General features: G+C 42.2%; 1 protein-coding gene across 1 annotated transcript in view; it reads right to left on the minus strand.

Annotated features, from left to right (window-relative positions):
• Positions 1 to 19,180, minus strand: part of LOC143793014 (uncharacterized) — a 195,081-nt gene that overhangs the window by 95,871 nt on the left and 80,030 nt on the right. The window contains exons 6-9 of the mRNA XM_077279566.1: positions 12,077 to 12,178; positions 10,700 to 11,096; positions 9,975 to 10,174; positions 9,477 to 9,847 (exon numbers count right to left, since the gene is read on the minus strand). Coding sequence (XP_077135681.1) covers positions 9,477 to 9,847; positions 9,975 to 10,174; positions 10,700 to 11,096; positions 12,077 to 12,178 — 1,070 coding nt within the window. The remainder of the gene's footprint in view (positions 1 to 9,476; positions 9,848 to 9,974; positions 10,175 to 10,699; positions 11,097 to 12,076; positions 12,179 to 19,180) is intronic.

Raw genomic sequence — 19,180 nt, forward strand, 5'->3', positions numbered from 1 at the left:
GACCGTCAAGTACGGGGCACGAGAGTTCGTCCTGACCCAGACGTCGAGCAGCATGGGCAGTCCAGAATTGTTTAAAGGCATAGTAATGTTGTTGTTTGGAATATATACTACGTGGGCAGTGTTATATACTGCGTGGCCTGTGTTATATACTGCGTGGCCTGTGTTATATACTGTGTGGGCTGTGCTATATATTATGTGGGCTGTGCTATATATTACATGGGCTGTGTTATATGCTACGTGGCTGCTATATACTACGTGGCTGCTATATACGACATGGCTGCTATATACTACGTGGCTGCTATATACTACATGGCTGTGCTATATACTACGTGGCTGTCTGTGTTACGTGGGCTGTGCTATATGCTATGTGGCTGCTATATACTATGTGGCTGCTATATACTGCGTGGCTGTGCTATATACTACATGGCTGTGTTATATACTACGAGGCTGTGTTATATACTACGTGGCTGTGTTATATACTACGTGGCTGTGTTATATACTACGTGGCTGTGCTATATACTACGTCGCTGTGCTAAGCGCGATGTACATACATACATACATATTCTAGAATACCCGAAGCGATAGAATCGGGCCACCATCTAGTACATAATAAGAATAGATACTGAGAATTACACCATTTATGCAGGACAGTAGAAGTATACACAGCTCCACAATATACCTTATATACTCGAGTATAAGTCGACCTAATTTTGCCATGAAAAACTGGGAAAATGTATTGACTCGAGTATAAGCTGGGAATGCATTGTCCTTTTATCCCTATCCTTGTATGCATGGCTCCCCATCTCCGTCCTTGTATGCATGGCTTCCCGTCCTTGTATGCATGGCTCCCCATCCCCATCCTTGTATGCATGGCTCCTCATCCCCGTACTTGTATGCATGGCTCCTCGTCCTTGTATTCATGGATCCCCATCCTCGTCCTTGTATGCATGGCTCCTCATCCCCGTCCTTTTATGCATCGCTCCTTATCCCCTATCCTTGTATGCATGGCTCCTTATCCCCATCCTTGTATGCATGGCTCCTTATCCCCATCCTTTTATGCATGGCTCCTTATACCCTATCCTTGAATGCATGGTTCCTATAAAAGAAAAAAAAAACACATCCTACTTACCTTCCCTGCGCGCCCTCGCAGCATCTCATACCGTGGCCCCGCTCATAAAGGTAATGAATATTCACTCCACGCCTATGGGAGTGGAGAGGGGTGAATATTCATTACCTTAATGAGCAGGGACACATGATTGCTCGGCCTGAAGAGCTGCTGGCGCCGGAACGAGATGCAGCGAGGGCGCGCCGAGAAGATAAGTAGGATGTGTGCTGGAAGCCAGCGGCTGCGGCTATAACTGTGCGCGCTATAAGAGAAATGAAAGCGCAGTGAATATTCATTTCTCTTTAGCAGCGGCACAGGCTTTAGCCACAGCCACCGGCTCCTGCCTCTATGACAAGCTGCTTCCCCTCCCCCGCCGTCTTTCTGGGACAATGACTCGTGTATAAGCCGAGGGGGGCAATAAAATGTGCCAAAAAACTTGGCTTATACACAAGTATATACAGTATACTACAATCTATTATATACACATACACAGCTGCATATTATTTACCTTGTTAAGGAATATAGAGCAGTGTATATACTATATAGTGTAGAGATGTGGCAGTCTATATAAAGTAAATTCCACACTATATACACAGCGCCATACTATATAAACATCTCTACACTATATGCTATACATACAGTACATACAACTCTACAATATAACTAAGACAGCATTATACTATATTATGATGCATACATCACATAGGAGACACACATATCACATATTAGACAGAGGCTGATGTACGCAGAATAACATAGGAGGCACCATGACTGCTGAATATATATCACATTGAAACTACTGTATATACAATATATACGGTAGTTAATACTGTGACTGCTGTATATAGTTGTAGTATCACCTATATATTGTATGTGATACTGTTACTGCTGTACACACGTTATATAGGTGAAATAAAATAGGTGAAACTGATATATATATATATATATATATATATATATATATATATATATATACTGCAACAATACACAGCAGTATCACCTACATAACGTATATACAGTAGTCTATACATTATACAGGTGATACTGCAAATGTTGTATACACGTTATATAGGCGATACTGCTACTGATGTGTATATAAGTTATAGGTGATACTGCTGTGTATATATGTGCGTGTACAGTATATAACATACACACATCGCAGTGTCACCTATATAACGAATATACACCTCAGTAGCAGTTTTGCCTATATAATGTACAGTATATAGACTAACAGACTGCTGTACATGCATTATATAGGAGATACTAAGATTATATACAGCAGTACAGTCAGTATCTCTTATATATTGTACAATGCCTACAAGTAGTATTCAACCCCCTGCAGATTTAGCAGGTTTAATAAGATGCAAATAAGTTAGAGCCTTCAAACTTCAAACAAGAGCAGGATTTATTAACAGATGCATAAATCTTACAAACCAAAAAGTTTTGTTGCTCAGTTAAATTTTTATAAATTTTAAACATAAAAGTGTGGGTCAATAATTATTCAACCCCTAGGTTTAATATTTTGTGGAATAACCTTTGTTTGCAATTACAGCTAATAATCGTCTTTTATAAGACCTGATCAGGCCGGCACAGGTCTCTGGAGTTATCTTGGCCCACTCCTCCATGCAGATCTTCTCCAAGTTATCTAGGTTCTTTGGGTGTCTCATGTGGACTTTAATCTTGAGCTCCTTCCACAAGTTTTCAATTGGGTTAAGGTCAGGAGACTGACTAGGCCACTGCAACACTTTGATTTTTTGCCTCTTGAACCAGGCCTTGGTTTTCTTGGCTGTGTGCTTTGGGTCGTTGTCTTGTTGGAAGATGAAATGACGACCCATCTTAAGATCCTTGATGGAGGAGCGGAGGTTCTTGGCCAAAATCTCCAGGTAGGCCGTGCTATCCATTTTCCCATGGATGCGGACCAGATGGCCAGGCCCCTTGGCTGAGAATCAGCCCCACAGCATGATGCTGCCACCACCATGCTTGACTGTAGGGATGGTATTCTTGGGGTCGTATGCAGTGCCATCCAGTCTCCAAACGTCACGTGTGTGGTTGGCACCAAAGATCTCGATCTTGGTCTCATCAGACCAGAGAACCTTGAACCAGTCAGTCTCAGAGTCCTCCAAGTGATCATGAGCAAACTGTAGACGAGCCTTGACATGACGCTTTGAAAGTAAAGGTACCTTACGGGCTCGTCTGGAACGGAGACCATTGCGGTGGAGTATGTTACTTATGGTATTGACTGAAACCAATGTCCCCACTGCCATGAGATCTTCCCGGAGCTCCTTCCTTGTCCTTGGGTTAGCCTTGACTATTCGGACAAGCCTGGCCTCGGCACGGGAGGAAACTTTCAAAGGCTGTCCAGGCCGTGGAAGGCTAACAGTAGTTCCATAAGCCTTCCACTTCCGGATGATGCTCCCAACAGTGGAGACAGGTAGGCCCAACTCCTTGGAAAGGGTTTTGTACCCCTTGCCAGCCTTGTGACCCTCCACGATCTTGTCTCTGATGGCCTTGGAATGCTCCTTTGTCTTTCCCATGTTGACTATGTATGAGTGCTGTTCACAAGTTTGGGGAGGGTCTTAAATAGTCAGAAAAGGCTGGAAAAAGAGATAATTAATCCAAACATGTGAAGCTCATTGTTCTTTGTGCCTGAACTACTTCTTAATACTTTAGGGGAACCAAACAGAATTCTGGTGGGTTGAGGGGTTGAATAATAAATGACCCTCTGAAAAGACTTTTCACAATTTAAAAAAAAATTAAACAAAGAAATAACATTCTTTTTTGCTGCAGTGCATTTCACACTTCCAGGCTGATCTACAGTCCAAATGTCACAATGCCAAGTTAATTCCAAATGTGTAAACCTGCTAAATCTGCAGGGGGTTGAATACTACTTGTGGGCACTGTATTTACAGCAGTCTATATACATTATAAAGGCAATACTGCTACTGATGTATATATATATGTTATGTATATGTAGGCAATACTGCTGTGTGTGTGTATATATATATATATATATATATATATATATATACGTACATACACACAGCAGTATCGCCTATATAACGTATATACACATCAGTAGCAGTATTGCCTATATAATGTATATAGACTGCTGTACATACGATATATTGGTGATACTGGCTACTACTGTTGTATAGAATCATAGTATCACCTATATAATTTATGTACAGTAGTCTATATACATTATATAGGCAACACTGTTACTGATGCATATATTCGTTATATAGGTGACACTGTGGTGTGTGTGTATGTTATATATATATAATATATACAAACACACATATACACTGCACTATCACCTATATATAACATATATACACAACAGTAGCAGTATTGCTTGTACAATGTATACAGACTGCTGTATATACAATATATAGGTGATACTGGCTGCTACTGCTGTATATAATCATGGAATCACCTATATAATGTATGTACAGCAGTCTATATACATCATACAGGCAATACTGCTACTGATGTGTATATACGTTATATAGGTGACACTGCGGTGTGTGTATAATATATATATATATATATATATATATATATATATATATATATATATATATATATATATATATATATATATATACACTCACCGGCCACTTTATTAGGTACACCTGTCCAACTTCTTGTTAACACTTAATTTCTAATCAGCCAATCACATGGCGGCAACTCAGTGCATTTAGGCATGTAGACATGGTCAAGACAATCTCCTGCAGTTCAAACCGAGCATCAGTATGGGGAAGAAAGGTGATTTGAGTGCCTTTGAACGTGGCATGGTTGTTGGTGCCAGAAGGGCTGGTCTGAGTATTTCAGAAACTGCTGATCTACTGGGATTTTCACGCACAACCATCTCTAGGGTTTACAGAGAATGGTCCGAAAAAGAAAAAAAATCCAGTGAGCGGCAGTTCTGTGGGCGGAAATGCCTTGTTGATGCCAGAGGTCAGAGGAGAATGGGCAGACTGGTTCGAGCTGATAGAAAGGCAACAGTGACTCAAATCGCCACCCGTTACAACCAAGGTAGGCCTAAGAGCATCTCTGAACGCACAGTGCGTCGAACTTTGAGGCAGATGGGCTACAGCAGCAGAAGACCACACCGGGTACCACTCCTTTCAGCTAAGAACAGGAAACTGAGGCTACAATTTGTACAAGCTCATCGAAATTGGACAGTAGAAGATTGGAAAAACGTTGCTTGGTCTGATGAGTCTCGATTTCTGCTGCGACATTCGGATGGTAGGGTCAGAATTTGGCGTAAACAACATGAAAGCATGGATCCATCCTGCCTTGTATGGAGGATCTTTGGGATGTGCAGCCGACAAATCTGCGGCAACTGTGTGATGCCATCATGTCAATATGGACCAAAATCTCTGAGGAATGCTTCCAGCACCTTGTTGAATCTATGCCACGAAGAATTGAGGCAGTTCTGAAGGCAAAAGGGGGTCCAACCCGTTACTAGCATGGTGTACCTAATAAAGTGGCCGGCGAGTGTATATATATATTGTGATGCAGTGACCCCTGTAACAGGTAGGGGGCGCTGCATGGTCTCTCCAGTATACGCACGGAGGCATATTGAGGCCATGGGTATGCATGGATGTGGTAGTGAGACAGTGTCCGGCATTGTGGTTAATGGGAGGTATGTGTCACAGGGATGGATGCTCCCTGCGATGCAACCCGGTGTATCTTGTCATTAGAGCACATAAGCACTGTAGATGTCATTTAGTGCACCTGGGTCCGGGTTGCGGGTAGCTATGAGAGATGGGGGGGTCTGGCTACCCACATACCTCACCACTGGGTGAGGGCACTCACTGTACCTTTTTCCCTGCAGGAGTATGAGGACCTGTAGTGATGTCATGATCACGTGATCATCCCATGTGATATACCTCACCTATGGGGTGTGGTTACAAGGTACATAATATGACAAGGGTGTGGGTCACAGTCACATGCCCCTGTGTATGTTCCTGTGTTGGAAGACCTGGGAGTAGGCTTCCTGGAAAGCACATGCTGGTGTTGGGAGGTCCTGGGAATAGGACCGGATCCCTGAGCAGTGCACAGTGAAACTTGGGTAAGCTACCGTCCTCCGGTGGGTCTGGACTAACTAATGTGTGCCACCCAGGCAAGTTGGTGATCCCCGTGGGCAGCTTTCCCAGTGGACTGACAAGGAGTCAGCAGGTAATACCAGACTGTGGGTTTGGCTCCAGAGCGAGCCTGAATATTGGACTCGACCAAGAGTGTATGGTCACAGTCCTGATGGAACAGAGTTACGCTGTGAACATTGTTACTTTGTTTTGCCGTGCTATGAAGATTGTTGTTTTGTGTTTTCCGCCACTGGGGTTTATGGAGTAATAAACCCAATTGACCTTTTGAAGAAAACGTCTTGCTGTGTGTTATATCGCTGCCAAGCGAGTATTCCCCAACCCGTAAGTAAGTACAATCTTACTATATATATATATATATATATATACATATATATATATATATATATATATATATATATATATATATATATACATATATAGTATAGACCAAAAGTTTGGACACACCTTCTCATTTAAAGATTTTTCTGTATTTTCATGACTATGAAAATTGTAAATTCACACTGAAGGCATCAAAACTATGAATTAACACATGTGGAATTATATACTTAACAAAAAAGTGTGAAACAACTGAAAATATGTCTTATATTCTAGGTTCTTCAAAGTAACCACCTTTTGCTCTGATGACTGCTTTGCACATTCTTGGCATTCTCTTAATGAGCTTCAAGAGGTAGTCACCGGAAATGGTCTTCCAACAATCTTGAATGAGTTCACAGAGATGCTTAGCACTTGTTGGCCCTTTTGCCTTCACTCTGCAGTCCAGCTCACCCCAAACCATCTCGATTTGGGTTCAGGTCTGGTGACTGTGGAGGCCAGGTCATCTGGCGTAACACCCCATCACTCTCCTTCTTGGTCAAATAGCCCTTACACAGCCTGGAGGTGTGTTTGGGGTCATTGTCCTGTTGAAAAATAAATGATGGTCCAACTAAACGCAAACCGGATGGAATAGCATGCTGCTGCAAGATGCTGTGGTAGCCATGCAGGTTTAGTATGCCTTCAACTTTGAATAAATCCCCAACAGTGTCACCAGCAGTAAAGCACCTCCACACCATCACACGTCTTCCTCCATGCTTCACGGTGGGAACCAGGCATGTAGAGTCCATCCGTTCACCTTTTCTGCGTCACACAAAGACAGGGTGGTTGGAACCAAAGATCTCAAATTTGGACTCATCAGACCAAAGCACAGATTTCCACTGGTCTAAAGTCCATTCCTTGTGTTCTTTAGCCCAAACAAGTCTCTTCTGCTTGTTGCCTGTCCTTAGCAGTGGTTTCCTAGCAGCTATTTTACCATGAAGGCCTGCTGCACAAAGTCTCCTCTTAACAGTTGTTGTAGAGATGTGTCTGCTGCTAGATAGAACTCTGTGTGGCATTGACCTGGTCCCTAATCTGAGCTGCTGTTAACCTGCGATTTCTGAGGCTGATGACTAGGATAAACTTATCCTCAGAAGCAGAGGTGACTCTCGGTCTTCCTTTCCTTGGGCGGTCCTCATGTGAGCCAGTTTCTTTGTAGCGCTTGATGGTTTTTGCAACTGCACTTGGGGATACTTTCAAAGTTTTCCCAATTTTTCGGACTAACTGACCTTCATTTCTTAAAGCAATGATGGCCACTCGTTTTTCTTAACTTAGCTGCTTTTTTCTTGCCATAATACAAATTCTAACAGTCTATTCAGTAGGACTATCAGCTGTGTATCCACCAGACTTCTGCTCAACACAATTGATGGCTGATGGTCCCAACCCCATTTATAAGGCAAGAAATCCCACTTATTATTGTAAACCTGACAGGGCACAACTGTGAATTGAAAATCATTCCCGGTGACTACCTCTTGAAGCTCATCAAGAGAATGCCAAGAGTGTGCAAAGCAGTCATCAAAGCAAAAGGTGGCTACTTTGAAGAACCTAGAATATAAGACATAATTTCAGTTGTTTCACACTTTTTTGTTAAGTATATAATTCCACATGTGTTAATTCATAGTTTTGATGCCTTCAGTGTGAATGTACAATTTTCATAGTCATGAAAATACAGAAAAATCTTTAAATGAGAAGGTGTGTCCAAACTTTTGGTCTGTACTGTATATATACACACACACACATATAATACACAGCAGTTTCACCTATATATAACGTATATACATATCAGTAGCAGTGTTGCCTATATAATGTATATAGACTGCTGTACATACATTAAATAGGTGATACTGTGATTATTTACAGCAGTAGCAGCCAGTATCACCTATATATTGTATATTCAGCAGTCTATATACATTATATAGGTGCAACTGCTGTATATATATTGCAAAAATTCATCTTGGGACTCACCCAGGTCCCTGAGATGGGGAGAGGATGAAGTGCTGAGGTGGGTCTTGTCCAGCATCGGCGGTGAAGAGGGGAGGATTCCAGTAATTGGTGAGGAAAACAGTCTTCTCTGAAGCTGGTACAGGCCGGCCAGCAACAGATGGAGGCGCCATATGCCCACAGGCGCCATGGCGGCCTTTTCAAATATCTACAGTAACTTGACCCCGTGTGCGCGCGCCGTTTCGTACTTGCCTGCGCTGACACGGGCAGCAGCCGCGCACATGCATGAACGAGGACCGCGGCCGTGCTCGCGTACTGACGTGGGCCGCCGTGGCCCTTGTCAGCACAGGCAACTAGACAATGCGTGCACATGGGGCCTTCCCTTAGAACTTCGTAGTGGAGACCTGCCGGCCCACCGGGCATCTGCCCGCCTCGGCAGATGACCAATCTGGGCCTGCTTCAAATGTGATGTGGTTCCTACGGCTTTGTAAATTTTGTTAGAAAATGAGACATTTCTGATAAGCCTTTAACCCTTCCAACTTCCTTACCAAAATAAATTATGTTTCAAAAATGATGGTGATGTAGACATGTGGGAAATGTTATTTATTAATAATTTTATGTGCTATAACTGGCTTAAGAGCATAAAAATTAAAAGTTGGAACATTGAGAAATTTTCAAACTTTTTGCCAAATTTCTGATATTTTCACAAATAAACGCAAACAATATAGACTTTAATTTACCACTACTATAAAGTACAATGTGTCACAAAAAAACAAACTCAGAATTACTGGGATATGTTGAAGCTTTCCAGTGTTATAAAGTGACACTGGTCAGAATTGGAAAATTTGGCCTGGTCAAGAACATTGATAACAGGCTTCAGGGTGAAGGGGTTAAACCATTACCTTCTTGTGTGTCAACTTACCATCACCATTACAATACATTGAGCCGTGACATTAAAGCATACTTACTTTATGGTCTGCAGTCTGTACACACTCGGCACACAGTTCTCATCCAATTTAAACCACTGTGTAAGAAGCACAAGATCCCTGTCATACTTCAGGGACAGTTTTTTGTGGGTGGATTCAAACATGTCCTTTTCTTCAGGATCCCGTATGTTTTCTGCATCTGAAGTTTCGTGTGTTGACATCTCATCTGCTGCGTCCTGCTGAAGATCTGAGTCATTGGGAGTTCTTTCATCTTTCACAGAGGAGTCATCTGTGAGAGCTTTCTGTTTTGCTGTTGTCTTTATTGTTTCCAGCAAAGACTTGATCCCTTCAAATATTTCTTTTTCTAAAATAGCCGGCATAGTCATCTGATCATACTTCTGCCCTACAAAGCACTAAATGAAGACCATCAAGATTAGAGGGTCCGTAAAGACAGATCCTCAAGAGATAATTACAGCAGAAGGGGGTCTATTGACTTAGCATTACCTAGGTCACCCGTATCCCTCCTCATTATAGACTTACAAAAAATGCTGTGTGCCCCGAATCCTGGCATTCCTGAAGAGTCTTAATATGTAGTGAAGGCATAACATGGTCATTGCTGACTCCATCCTTTAAGCCCCATCTCAGGTCAATCATATGAAATGCAATACCCCTTTCCTTAAAGTAGATGTAGAGATCCGGATAAGACTTGACAAATAATGCATTTCTTTCTGGGTGGGAATCTAACACAAGAAATAAAAAACATAAGATTGCACTGTTTATCCAGATCTTCAAGCATTTTCTTTCTATTCATGCAATGATATATCTCTTGTGTTTTCATTATAGAGAGGAGGTTCTTATGCCCGCCAAACACATTAGATGGTTGTTGACTGAACGAAGGTTCAGATGATCATTTGGCCATTAGCCATCAGGTCCACTCGCCCAGCCAAACGCTCATGTGTTCTCAATGAGAGAGTCGCTGCCAGACAGATATGGGTGCAGATTATCTCTGGGAGACCAAAATGCCCTAAATCAGACATTATGGACCCTTAACTCCACTGACAATCAATTGTCCAACGCCCTCATACACATTAGCATGACCTTTAATATGTTAGCTTTTATCTTAATTTAGTCATATTGGTGACCATAATACATTTTTCAACTACACAGAATATTATGGTTTTCGGACCTATCTGCTCTTGGGTTTATTTTAAGTAAATAGATATGTGAATAGATCACTTCTTTCTATTACAGTTATTCTCTGTTACCTTGGTATCCTCCACAGATATACACCATAAAAACCTTCTTCCTTGCTGTATAAGGTATATTTATGCTTCCTCGAATTATCTTGCACTCATCATCAGAGAACCTCTCAGCCTCATCTTCAATGAGATCTATATATCCGTTTTGGAGATCCCCCGATGACTCATTCCATATACCACTGCCATTTCCGCTGAAGAAATTCTCCACATCTGTACTTGAAGCATTTTCATCTACTTTTCCACCTTTCTGTAATGGCTCATGGTTTGTATTTTCTGCTTGAGTTGTATTATATGCTGATAAAGTCCATGTTCCATCATTTTCTTTAGATTCTTCACCCAGTACAGTAGACGGAGCGTTCTGATCAGCAGGGCTGTCACCTTCAACAGCTGTCTTCTGCTGAGACTGCACGGATAACAATCACATGATTTATAACTGCATTATAACGATTTTATCTAAGGATCTTATTACATATACAGTACATCATGAAAATGAGTTATGAATTCATGGTAATTTCTGACCCAGGAAAGATATATATATTTGTACCGTGTTAGCCAGTAGATAGAATAATATTTGGAATTGAGAGTCCTCAGTGGTTGATACCTTTTAATGGCTAACTGAAAAGTTGGTAACAAATTGCAAGCTCTCGAGACTATGCAGGTTCCTTCATCAGGTATAGACTAATACAAATTCTTAGTGTCCAGAGCCTCTCACCTAGCCAAATCAGTTCTCATGCTTCGCACTGACAAAGGACAACAGCCCGAAACACCGTGTCTGCGAATTGAGATACTGATTTGGCTCTTAAGGCTAATACTCATTTGCAAGAAACTCAGATGAGTCTCGCTTGTTAATACCCGGCGCTGCTGCCGGCACTCAGATCGGAGTGTGCGGCCACATAGGAATACATGCAGCCGCACGCTCCGCTCCGCTCCTGAGTGCCAGGTGCAGCGCCGGGTATTAACATGCGAGACTCATCCGAGTTTCTCGCAAGTGAGTATGAGCCCTAATCCTAAGTCATATTGCAAGACTCGTTAAAGGGTTGATTGTGACTTGTAGGATCGCTACTTCCAATAGGTGACGCTATAGAGTTCAAGTCTTCTTTTTCTCTGAAGAGGCAATTTGCATATTAAATTTCCCAGAGGAGCATTGCATGGTGAATAAGCCTCCTTACCTTCACAAGCCAGCTGGTATGTCACTCTCCATAAGGAGAAACCTTACCCCTTAGACCTCAGTCCATCATTCCAGACACACATACTTCTAGCATGTCCTCTTGGTGCCGGTAAACAAGAACAGCTTGCTATTATTAATACAAGAATGCTAAAACGCTGCATATTCTTCTTTCTAAAATTTCTTAACATTAATTAAAGAAAAAAATAGAACACTACCTTTAAGAGAAAGGACTCTGTGCTCTCCAGAATGTACTGATTTTCCTCTCCCAAACCTGTGTCATTGTTGACTTTTTTGACTCGCCGATGATAGAGGTTATTCTAAAGCAAGGAGGTAATTCAATCAGCAAACTTTAGATGAAGTTAATGAAGAAATTCAGAATAACATTACATGTAAAGTGTCCTAGAGGCATGTACGAAGTTTATTTGTGAAGGAATCTGCACGGTGAGACTTCACTTGAACAAAATCGTTCCTGGCCAATTTTCTGAAAAATATATAGTAATCCTTGGAGTTTTAGTTTGGAGATGCCTGAAAAGGTCACATAAATTTTAAGCCAGGGGCGAAAACAGAGAGAAAAAGGCCCCTGTACAAGAATAGAAATTAGGCCGTTTGCAGTTCAATAATGGGTCTATAACAGAAGGGGTTTGCTGCTTTACAGGTGGAAATTGGCCCCCATATCTCATGAGCTCCTGTTTGGGAGCACAGGATGCACCAATGGTATGTCCAACCGCTATTTTAAGCATACTTTTATTTTGCATTATTTCAGGAGATGTGTTTAGCTCAGATCATTGTCCAGACTAGAGACACTTGTAGTGCATACATATCAAACATGGGGATTATATTTGGCCGGTGACACCCGGATTATATTTGGTCCCCACACCCGCCACCCAGCATCGCACTGTCAACTGTATCCACATCCTGGATACAGTTGTGGGCCCATTATTCTGTAGGGAGGACAATTTTGGCCCCATTATTCTGCATGGAGGAGTATGTGGGGCCCGGCCCACTATACTGTATAGAGTACTATGTGGGGCCCATTATACTGTATGGAGGACTATGTGGGACCATTATTCTGTATGGAAGACTATGTGGGTCCCATTATACTGTATGGAGGACTATGTGGGGCCCCTTATCCTGTGTGGATGACTATGCAAAGTTAATTATTCTTGAGCCTATAACCAAGGCCAAAATTCTGTATGGATGATGATGTGGGGCTCATTATACTGTGTTGAGGGAGTCACCATACTTTGCCAAGGGAGTTGAGGGGGTTAAGTAGGGTCATCATACGCTGTGTGGAGGTTAATGAGGAGGAATTCGCTGTGGGGATATCATACTGTGTTTAGGGGACACGTTTTTTGGCCTCATACTTTATGGGGGTGAGGAAAGGGCAATCTAAGGGCTTCAATAGGAGGAATATTACTTTCTAAGGTATAACAGTTTATTAGAAAATGCGAGCATTCACCATCACGTTTGTTCCCTGATTCGTCCTGCCTTTTGACTACATGTCATAATAAAGAAGTGGATTTTAGCGGATGGTGAGTGCTCGCATTTTCTAATAGACTGTTGTACTTCAAGTTTGGATTTTTTCATGGAGAGCACCCGATATCTGCATGGGCATTTACGCATTATGAGGACATAGAATAAGTGTGTGCAGGTGACATAAACCAGCTGTTGGTGCGGCTTCTTGCTCTCTTTTTTTCAATTACTTTCTAAGGGCTGCAAACTTGTGAGGTATCCTCTTTTGTGACCCCACTGAATATTAAGGTTTTTCTGGGATGGTACAATTAGAACTTTTGCTATAGGACCCTTTGATTTCTAAGTTAGCCCCTGCCCGTGAGGAAATACCCACTGTATCATTATTTATCTTGCATGGTGTATGCCTGCTTTCATCCTACTACAGAAATATATGAAATAAAAAGTAATCAAATAGTCATATATATCCCCAAATAGTACCAATAAAAGCCACAGCTCATTACACAAAACCAAGCACCACACAGCTCTAAAAGCAGATAAATGGCCTTTAAAATATGATTACCCCACAAAAAAAGAGTAAAAGTAGCAATACATAAAATATAAGAGAATTAAAACATAAAAAATTATAGAAATTGAGTGTCACTATTATTGTATAGACCCATAGTATAAAACTATCATAATTTACATGGTGAATGCTATAAAAAAGTATACAAAAACCAATACCACAATTGCTGTCTTTTTTCAATGCCCCGAAAAAAAAATGTAATAAAGTTATCCAGAAATGGCACTAGTGAAAACTCCTGCCCACACTCATTTTTTTAAGTGTGTTTTTTTAAAAAAATATGTTTGCCTAAAATTTGAATAAAGACTAGAGTTGACCAAACAGTTCGTCTGACATACTCAAACCCAATTGAATTCAATGGGAGGCAAAACCAAATGCATAGACAGCACCTTAACAGGGGCCATAAGACTCCCAAACAGCTCAAATTAGGGTCAGACACCAGGTAAAGTGGCATCAATTGACCCAGAATACAAATAGTATAATTGAGCAGCATGGATGCATGAGTCAGGACTCCATCATTTCTAGCTGAAACATCGATCAGTAACAGATGGATGAATGTCAGATGTAGACCTGGTGCTCTGAGAGCCCTGCCAAAATCAGGTAACACACATGAAGTAGACTCAACTTAGAGTCCAAACATTTCCAAAAATTAGGGGTAGACAACAGGAAAAGTGGCATCAATTGACCCACAGTAAATTTGATAATTGCACAGCAGCATTCAGCCATGGGCTATGCATGAGGTATCAGGGTTTGGGCCAGCATTTATAGTTTTAAATTTGAGATTAAATTAAGATGAAATGGGTGAGGGACCAGTGTAAGCCTGCTTTGCTGGGAGCCCTAATATCTCATGCAAGGGGGCACAAATATCGGCTTGGTAGACCACAAATGTTAGAAACATTTAAGGATAGTAACACAGGTAGTTGACTGAAAGTAATTCCTTGCTGTCAGTCTGGGAACCCTACTGCCACAGGCAACCCACCAGGTTGTGACCCAACTTGTAGTCTCCACATTTAAAAAAATTATTGTCACACACCACTAAAGTGGCATCAATTTTCCCAGAGTAGAAATAGTATAACGGGCTTCTGACACCCCTTCCACTACAGGCAATCCACCAGATGGAGACCCAACTTGAAGTGTCCACAATTAAAAGCATTATAACATCAGTAGCAGTAGCAACAGCAGGCCCAGAAGCCATGACAAAGGTGTCTCAGACTGCAATAATGCAAGATCAATGCATCACACTAAAACCTACAACATCGCCTAGTCTGCCCAGTTTGCAACTGGGGTGCAAAAGTTGTTGGAGATCCATTACTTGTTCATCTTGATGAGAGTTAGGTGCTCTACACTTTCCGAGGACAGCCGGATGCGCTTATCCATCAGGACACCACCAGCAGTGCTGAAGACATGATCTGAGAGAACTCTGGCTGCTGGGCATGACAAAACTTCCAAGGCGTGAGAGGCGAGCTCAGGCCACTCTTCCATTTTGGAAAACCAAAATGCAAAAGGGTCCAAATTCCCCCTGAAGGCAAGCGCGAGATATTCCTGCACCATCCTCTCCAGTTGTTACCAACCTGTCAGTATTGTACTCTATTCTGCTGGTGCATTGGCTGGTCTAAAAAATGGGTGAAACGACTCACAGAAATTGCTTATACCACTTACACTGCTGCTGCTAATGTTTTTGCGTTTACGACTCAACGTTCCCGGGTTCTAAGTCTACTGCTGTCTTGGGGAAAACCACTGTTAAAATTGTCTACAAGCGAGTTTCGATACTCCAAAATTTTGTACTCTTGTACCGTGGACCTAACAGAGTGGCAACCCTGTTGTCAGCACTATTTCTAATCCTAACAATACGAGCATCATGTTGCAGATTGTGCAGATCTGTTGTTGTTGCTGCCTTAGGCTTTCTCTCAGCATCTCATCTTTTGGTGCCATTTTTCTGATGTATTCCTGGAAACTCCTTATTTCATCCGTGATGGTGGCTTGGATGCTTATCAAGCCTTAACCACCCATCTTTTCTGTTGGTATACAATCTTTGGGTGCTAGACGTAGGGTGGAGACCTCCATGCATTGTGAGGAGTTTTCATGTTTTCACATCTGCAGCTTCTATCTCTTCTTTTGGTCAGCACACTATGCCAGCAGAGTATCTGATAACTGGCAGGGCATATGTATTGATGGCGCAGATTTTATTCTTTCCATTGAGCTGGCTCTTCAAGACCTATATTACCCTTTGATGCTATTTGGATGTTGCTGCTTTCCTTGCCTTCCTCATCATGGTTACCGTATCCCTGTGGGATGCCGAGGTACTTGTAGCATGTCTGTACATCTGCAATGTACCCTGCTGGTAATTCCACTCCATCAGTCTTGACTACTTTGCCTCTCTTTATTACCAACCGGCCACACTTCTCCAGTCTGAAGGACATCCCGATGTCTTCGCTGTAGATCCTTGTCAGGTGGATCAGTGAATTGATGTCTCGTTCATTTTTTTGCATACAGCTTGATGTCATCCATGTAGAGGAGGTGGCTGATGGTGCTTCCACTTTTGAACTTGTATCCATAGCCTGACTCTGTAATTATCTGACTGAGGGGTTCAAGCCTATACAGAACAGCAATGAGGACAGCGCATCACCTTGGAATATGCCGCACTTGATGGTCACTTGTGCTAGTTGCCTTGAGTTGACTTCCAATGTTGTTCTCCATAGCCCTATTAAAGGGAACCTGTCACCCCCAAAATCGATGATGAGGTAAGCTCACCGTCATCAGGGGCTTATCTACAGCATTCTGTAATGCTGTAGATAAGCCCTCGATGTTACCTGAAAGAGGAGAAAAAGAGGTTAGATTATACTCACCCAGGGGCGGTCCCGCTGCGGTCCGGTCCGATGGGTGTCTCAGGTCCGCTCTGGCGCCTCCTATTTTCATTTCATGATCTCCTCTTCTGGTCTTCACGCCGCGGCTCCGGCACAGGCGTACTTTGTCTGCCCTGTTGAGGGCATAACAAAGTACTGCAGTGCGCAGGCGCCGGGCCTCTCTGACCTTTCCGGCGCCTGCGCACTGCAGTACTTTGCTCTGCCCTCAACAGGGCAGATAAAGTACACCTGCGCCGGAGCCGCGGCGTGAAGACCAGAAGAGGACGTCATGGAATGAAGATGGGAGGCGCTGTACCGGACCTGAGACGCCCATCGGAGCGGGACCGCCCCTGGGTGAGTATAATCTAATGTCTTTTTCTCATCTTTTAGGTAACATCGGCGGCTTATCTGCAGAATTACAGAATGCTGTAGATAAGCCCCTGATGATGGTGAGCTTAACTCGCCATCGATTTTGGGGGTGACAGGTTCACTTTAAGTATCTGAGGAAGGTTCTAAATTTCCTGTTGACATTGTAGAGAGCCAAGCATTCACAGATCCATGTGTGTGGCATTGAGTCATAGGTTTTCCTGTAGTCAATTCAGGCTGTACTGATTGGTCTGTATGGATCTTAAGTCTTGAGAGACTGCTCTATTCATTAGGAGCTGGTGCTTAGAGCCTCTGGTGTCGGCTCCAATGCCTTTTTGAGCTGAATTCATGTGCTGGTTCATATGGTTCTGTAGCTTGGTGGCTATGATGCCTGACAGGAGTTTCCATGTTGTTGTAAGGCAGGTTATTGGGTGGTAGTTGGATGGTACTGTTCTGTTAACCCCTTCATGACCCAGCCTATTTTGACCTTAATGACCTGGCCGTTTTTTGCAATTCTGACCAGTGTCCCTTTATGACGTGGTAATAACTCAGGAAAGCTTCAAAGGATCCTAGCGGTTCTGAGATTGTTGTTTCGTGACATATTGGGCTTCATGTTAGTGGTAAATTTAGGTCGATAATTTTTGCGTTTATTTGTGAAAAAAATGGAAATTTGTCGAAAATTTAGAAAATTTTGCAATTTTCAAATTTTGAATTTTTATTCTGTTAAACGAGAGAGTTATGTGACACAAAATAGTTAATAAATAACATTACCCACATGTCTACTTTACATCAGCAAAATTTTGGAAACAAAATTTTTTTTGCTAGGAAGTTATAGGGGTTAAAATTTGACCAGCGATTTCTCATTTTTACAACAAAATTTACAAAACCATTTTTTTTAGGGACCACCTCACATTTGAAGTCAGTTTGAGGGGTCTATATGGCTGAAAATACCCAAAAGTGACACCATTCTAAAAACTGCACCCCTCAAGGTGCTCAAAACCACATTGAAAAAGTTTATTAACCCTTCAGGTGCTTCACAGCAGCATAAGCAACATGGAAGGAAAAAATGAACATTTAACTTTTTAGTCACAAAAATGATTTTTTAGCAACAATATTTTTATTTTCCCAAGGGTAAAATGAGAAACTGGACCCCAAAAGTTATTGTACAATTTGTCCTGAGTACACCGATACCCCATATGTGGGGGGAACCACTGTTTGGGCGCACGACAGGGCTCGGAAGGGAAGGAGCACCATTTGACTTTTTCAATGAAAAATTGGCTCCAATCTTTAGCGGACACCATGTCGCAATTGGAGAGCCCCTGTGTGCCTAAACATTGGAGCTCCCCCACAAGTGACCCCATTTTGGAAACTAGACCCCCCCAAGGAGCTTATCTAGATGCATAGTGAGCACTTTGAACCCCCAGGTGCTTCACAAATTGATCCGTAAAAATGAAAAAGTACTTTTTTTCACAAAAAAATTCTTTTAGCCTCAATGTTTTCATTTCCACATGGGCAATATGATAAAATGGATCCTAAACTTTATTGGGCAATTTCTCCTGAGTACACTGATACCTCACATGTGGGCGTAAACCACTGTTTGGGCACACAGCAGGGCTCGGAAGGGAAGGAGCGCAATTTGACTTTTTTAATGAAAAATTAGCTCCAATCGTTAGCGGACACCATGTCGTGTTTGGAGAGCCCCTGTGTACCTAAAGTATGGAGCTCCCCCACAAGTGACCCCATTTTGGAAACTAGACCCCTCAAGGAACTTATCTAGATGCATAGTGAGCACTTTGAACCCCCAGGTGCTTCACAAATTGATCCGTAAAAATGAAAAAGTACTTTTTTTTCACAAAAAATTTCTTTTAGCCTCAATTTTTTCATTTCCACATGGGCAACATGATAAAATGGATCCTAAAATTTATTGGGCAATTTCTCCTGAGTACACTGATACCTCACATGTGGGGGTAAACCACTGTTTGGGCACACGGCAGGGCTCGGAAGGGAAGGAGCGCAATTTGACTTTTTGAATGAAAAATTAGCTCCAATCGTTAGCGGACAGCATGTCGTGTTTGGAG

Source organism: Ranitomeya variabilis, chromosome 1 (genome assembly GCF_051348905.1).
Source record: "Ranitomeya variabilis isolate aRanVar5 chromosome 1, aRanVar5.hap1, whole genome shotgun sequence".
Lineage (NCBI taxonomy): Eukaryota > Metazoa > Chordata > Amphibia > Anura > Dendrobatidae > Ranitomeya > Ranitomeya variabilis.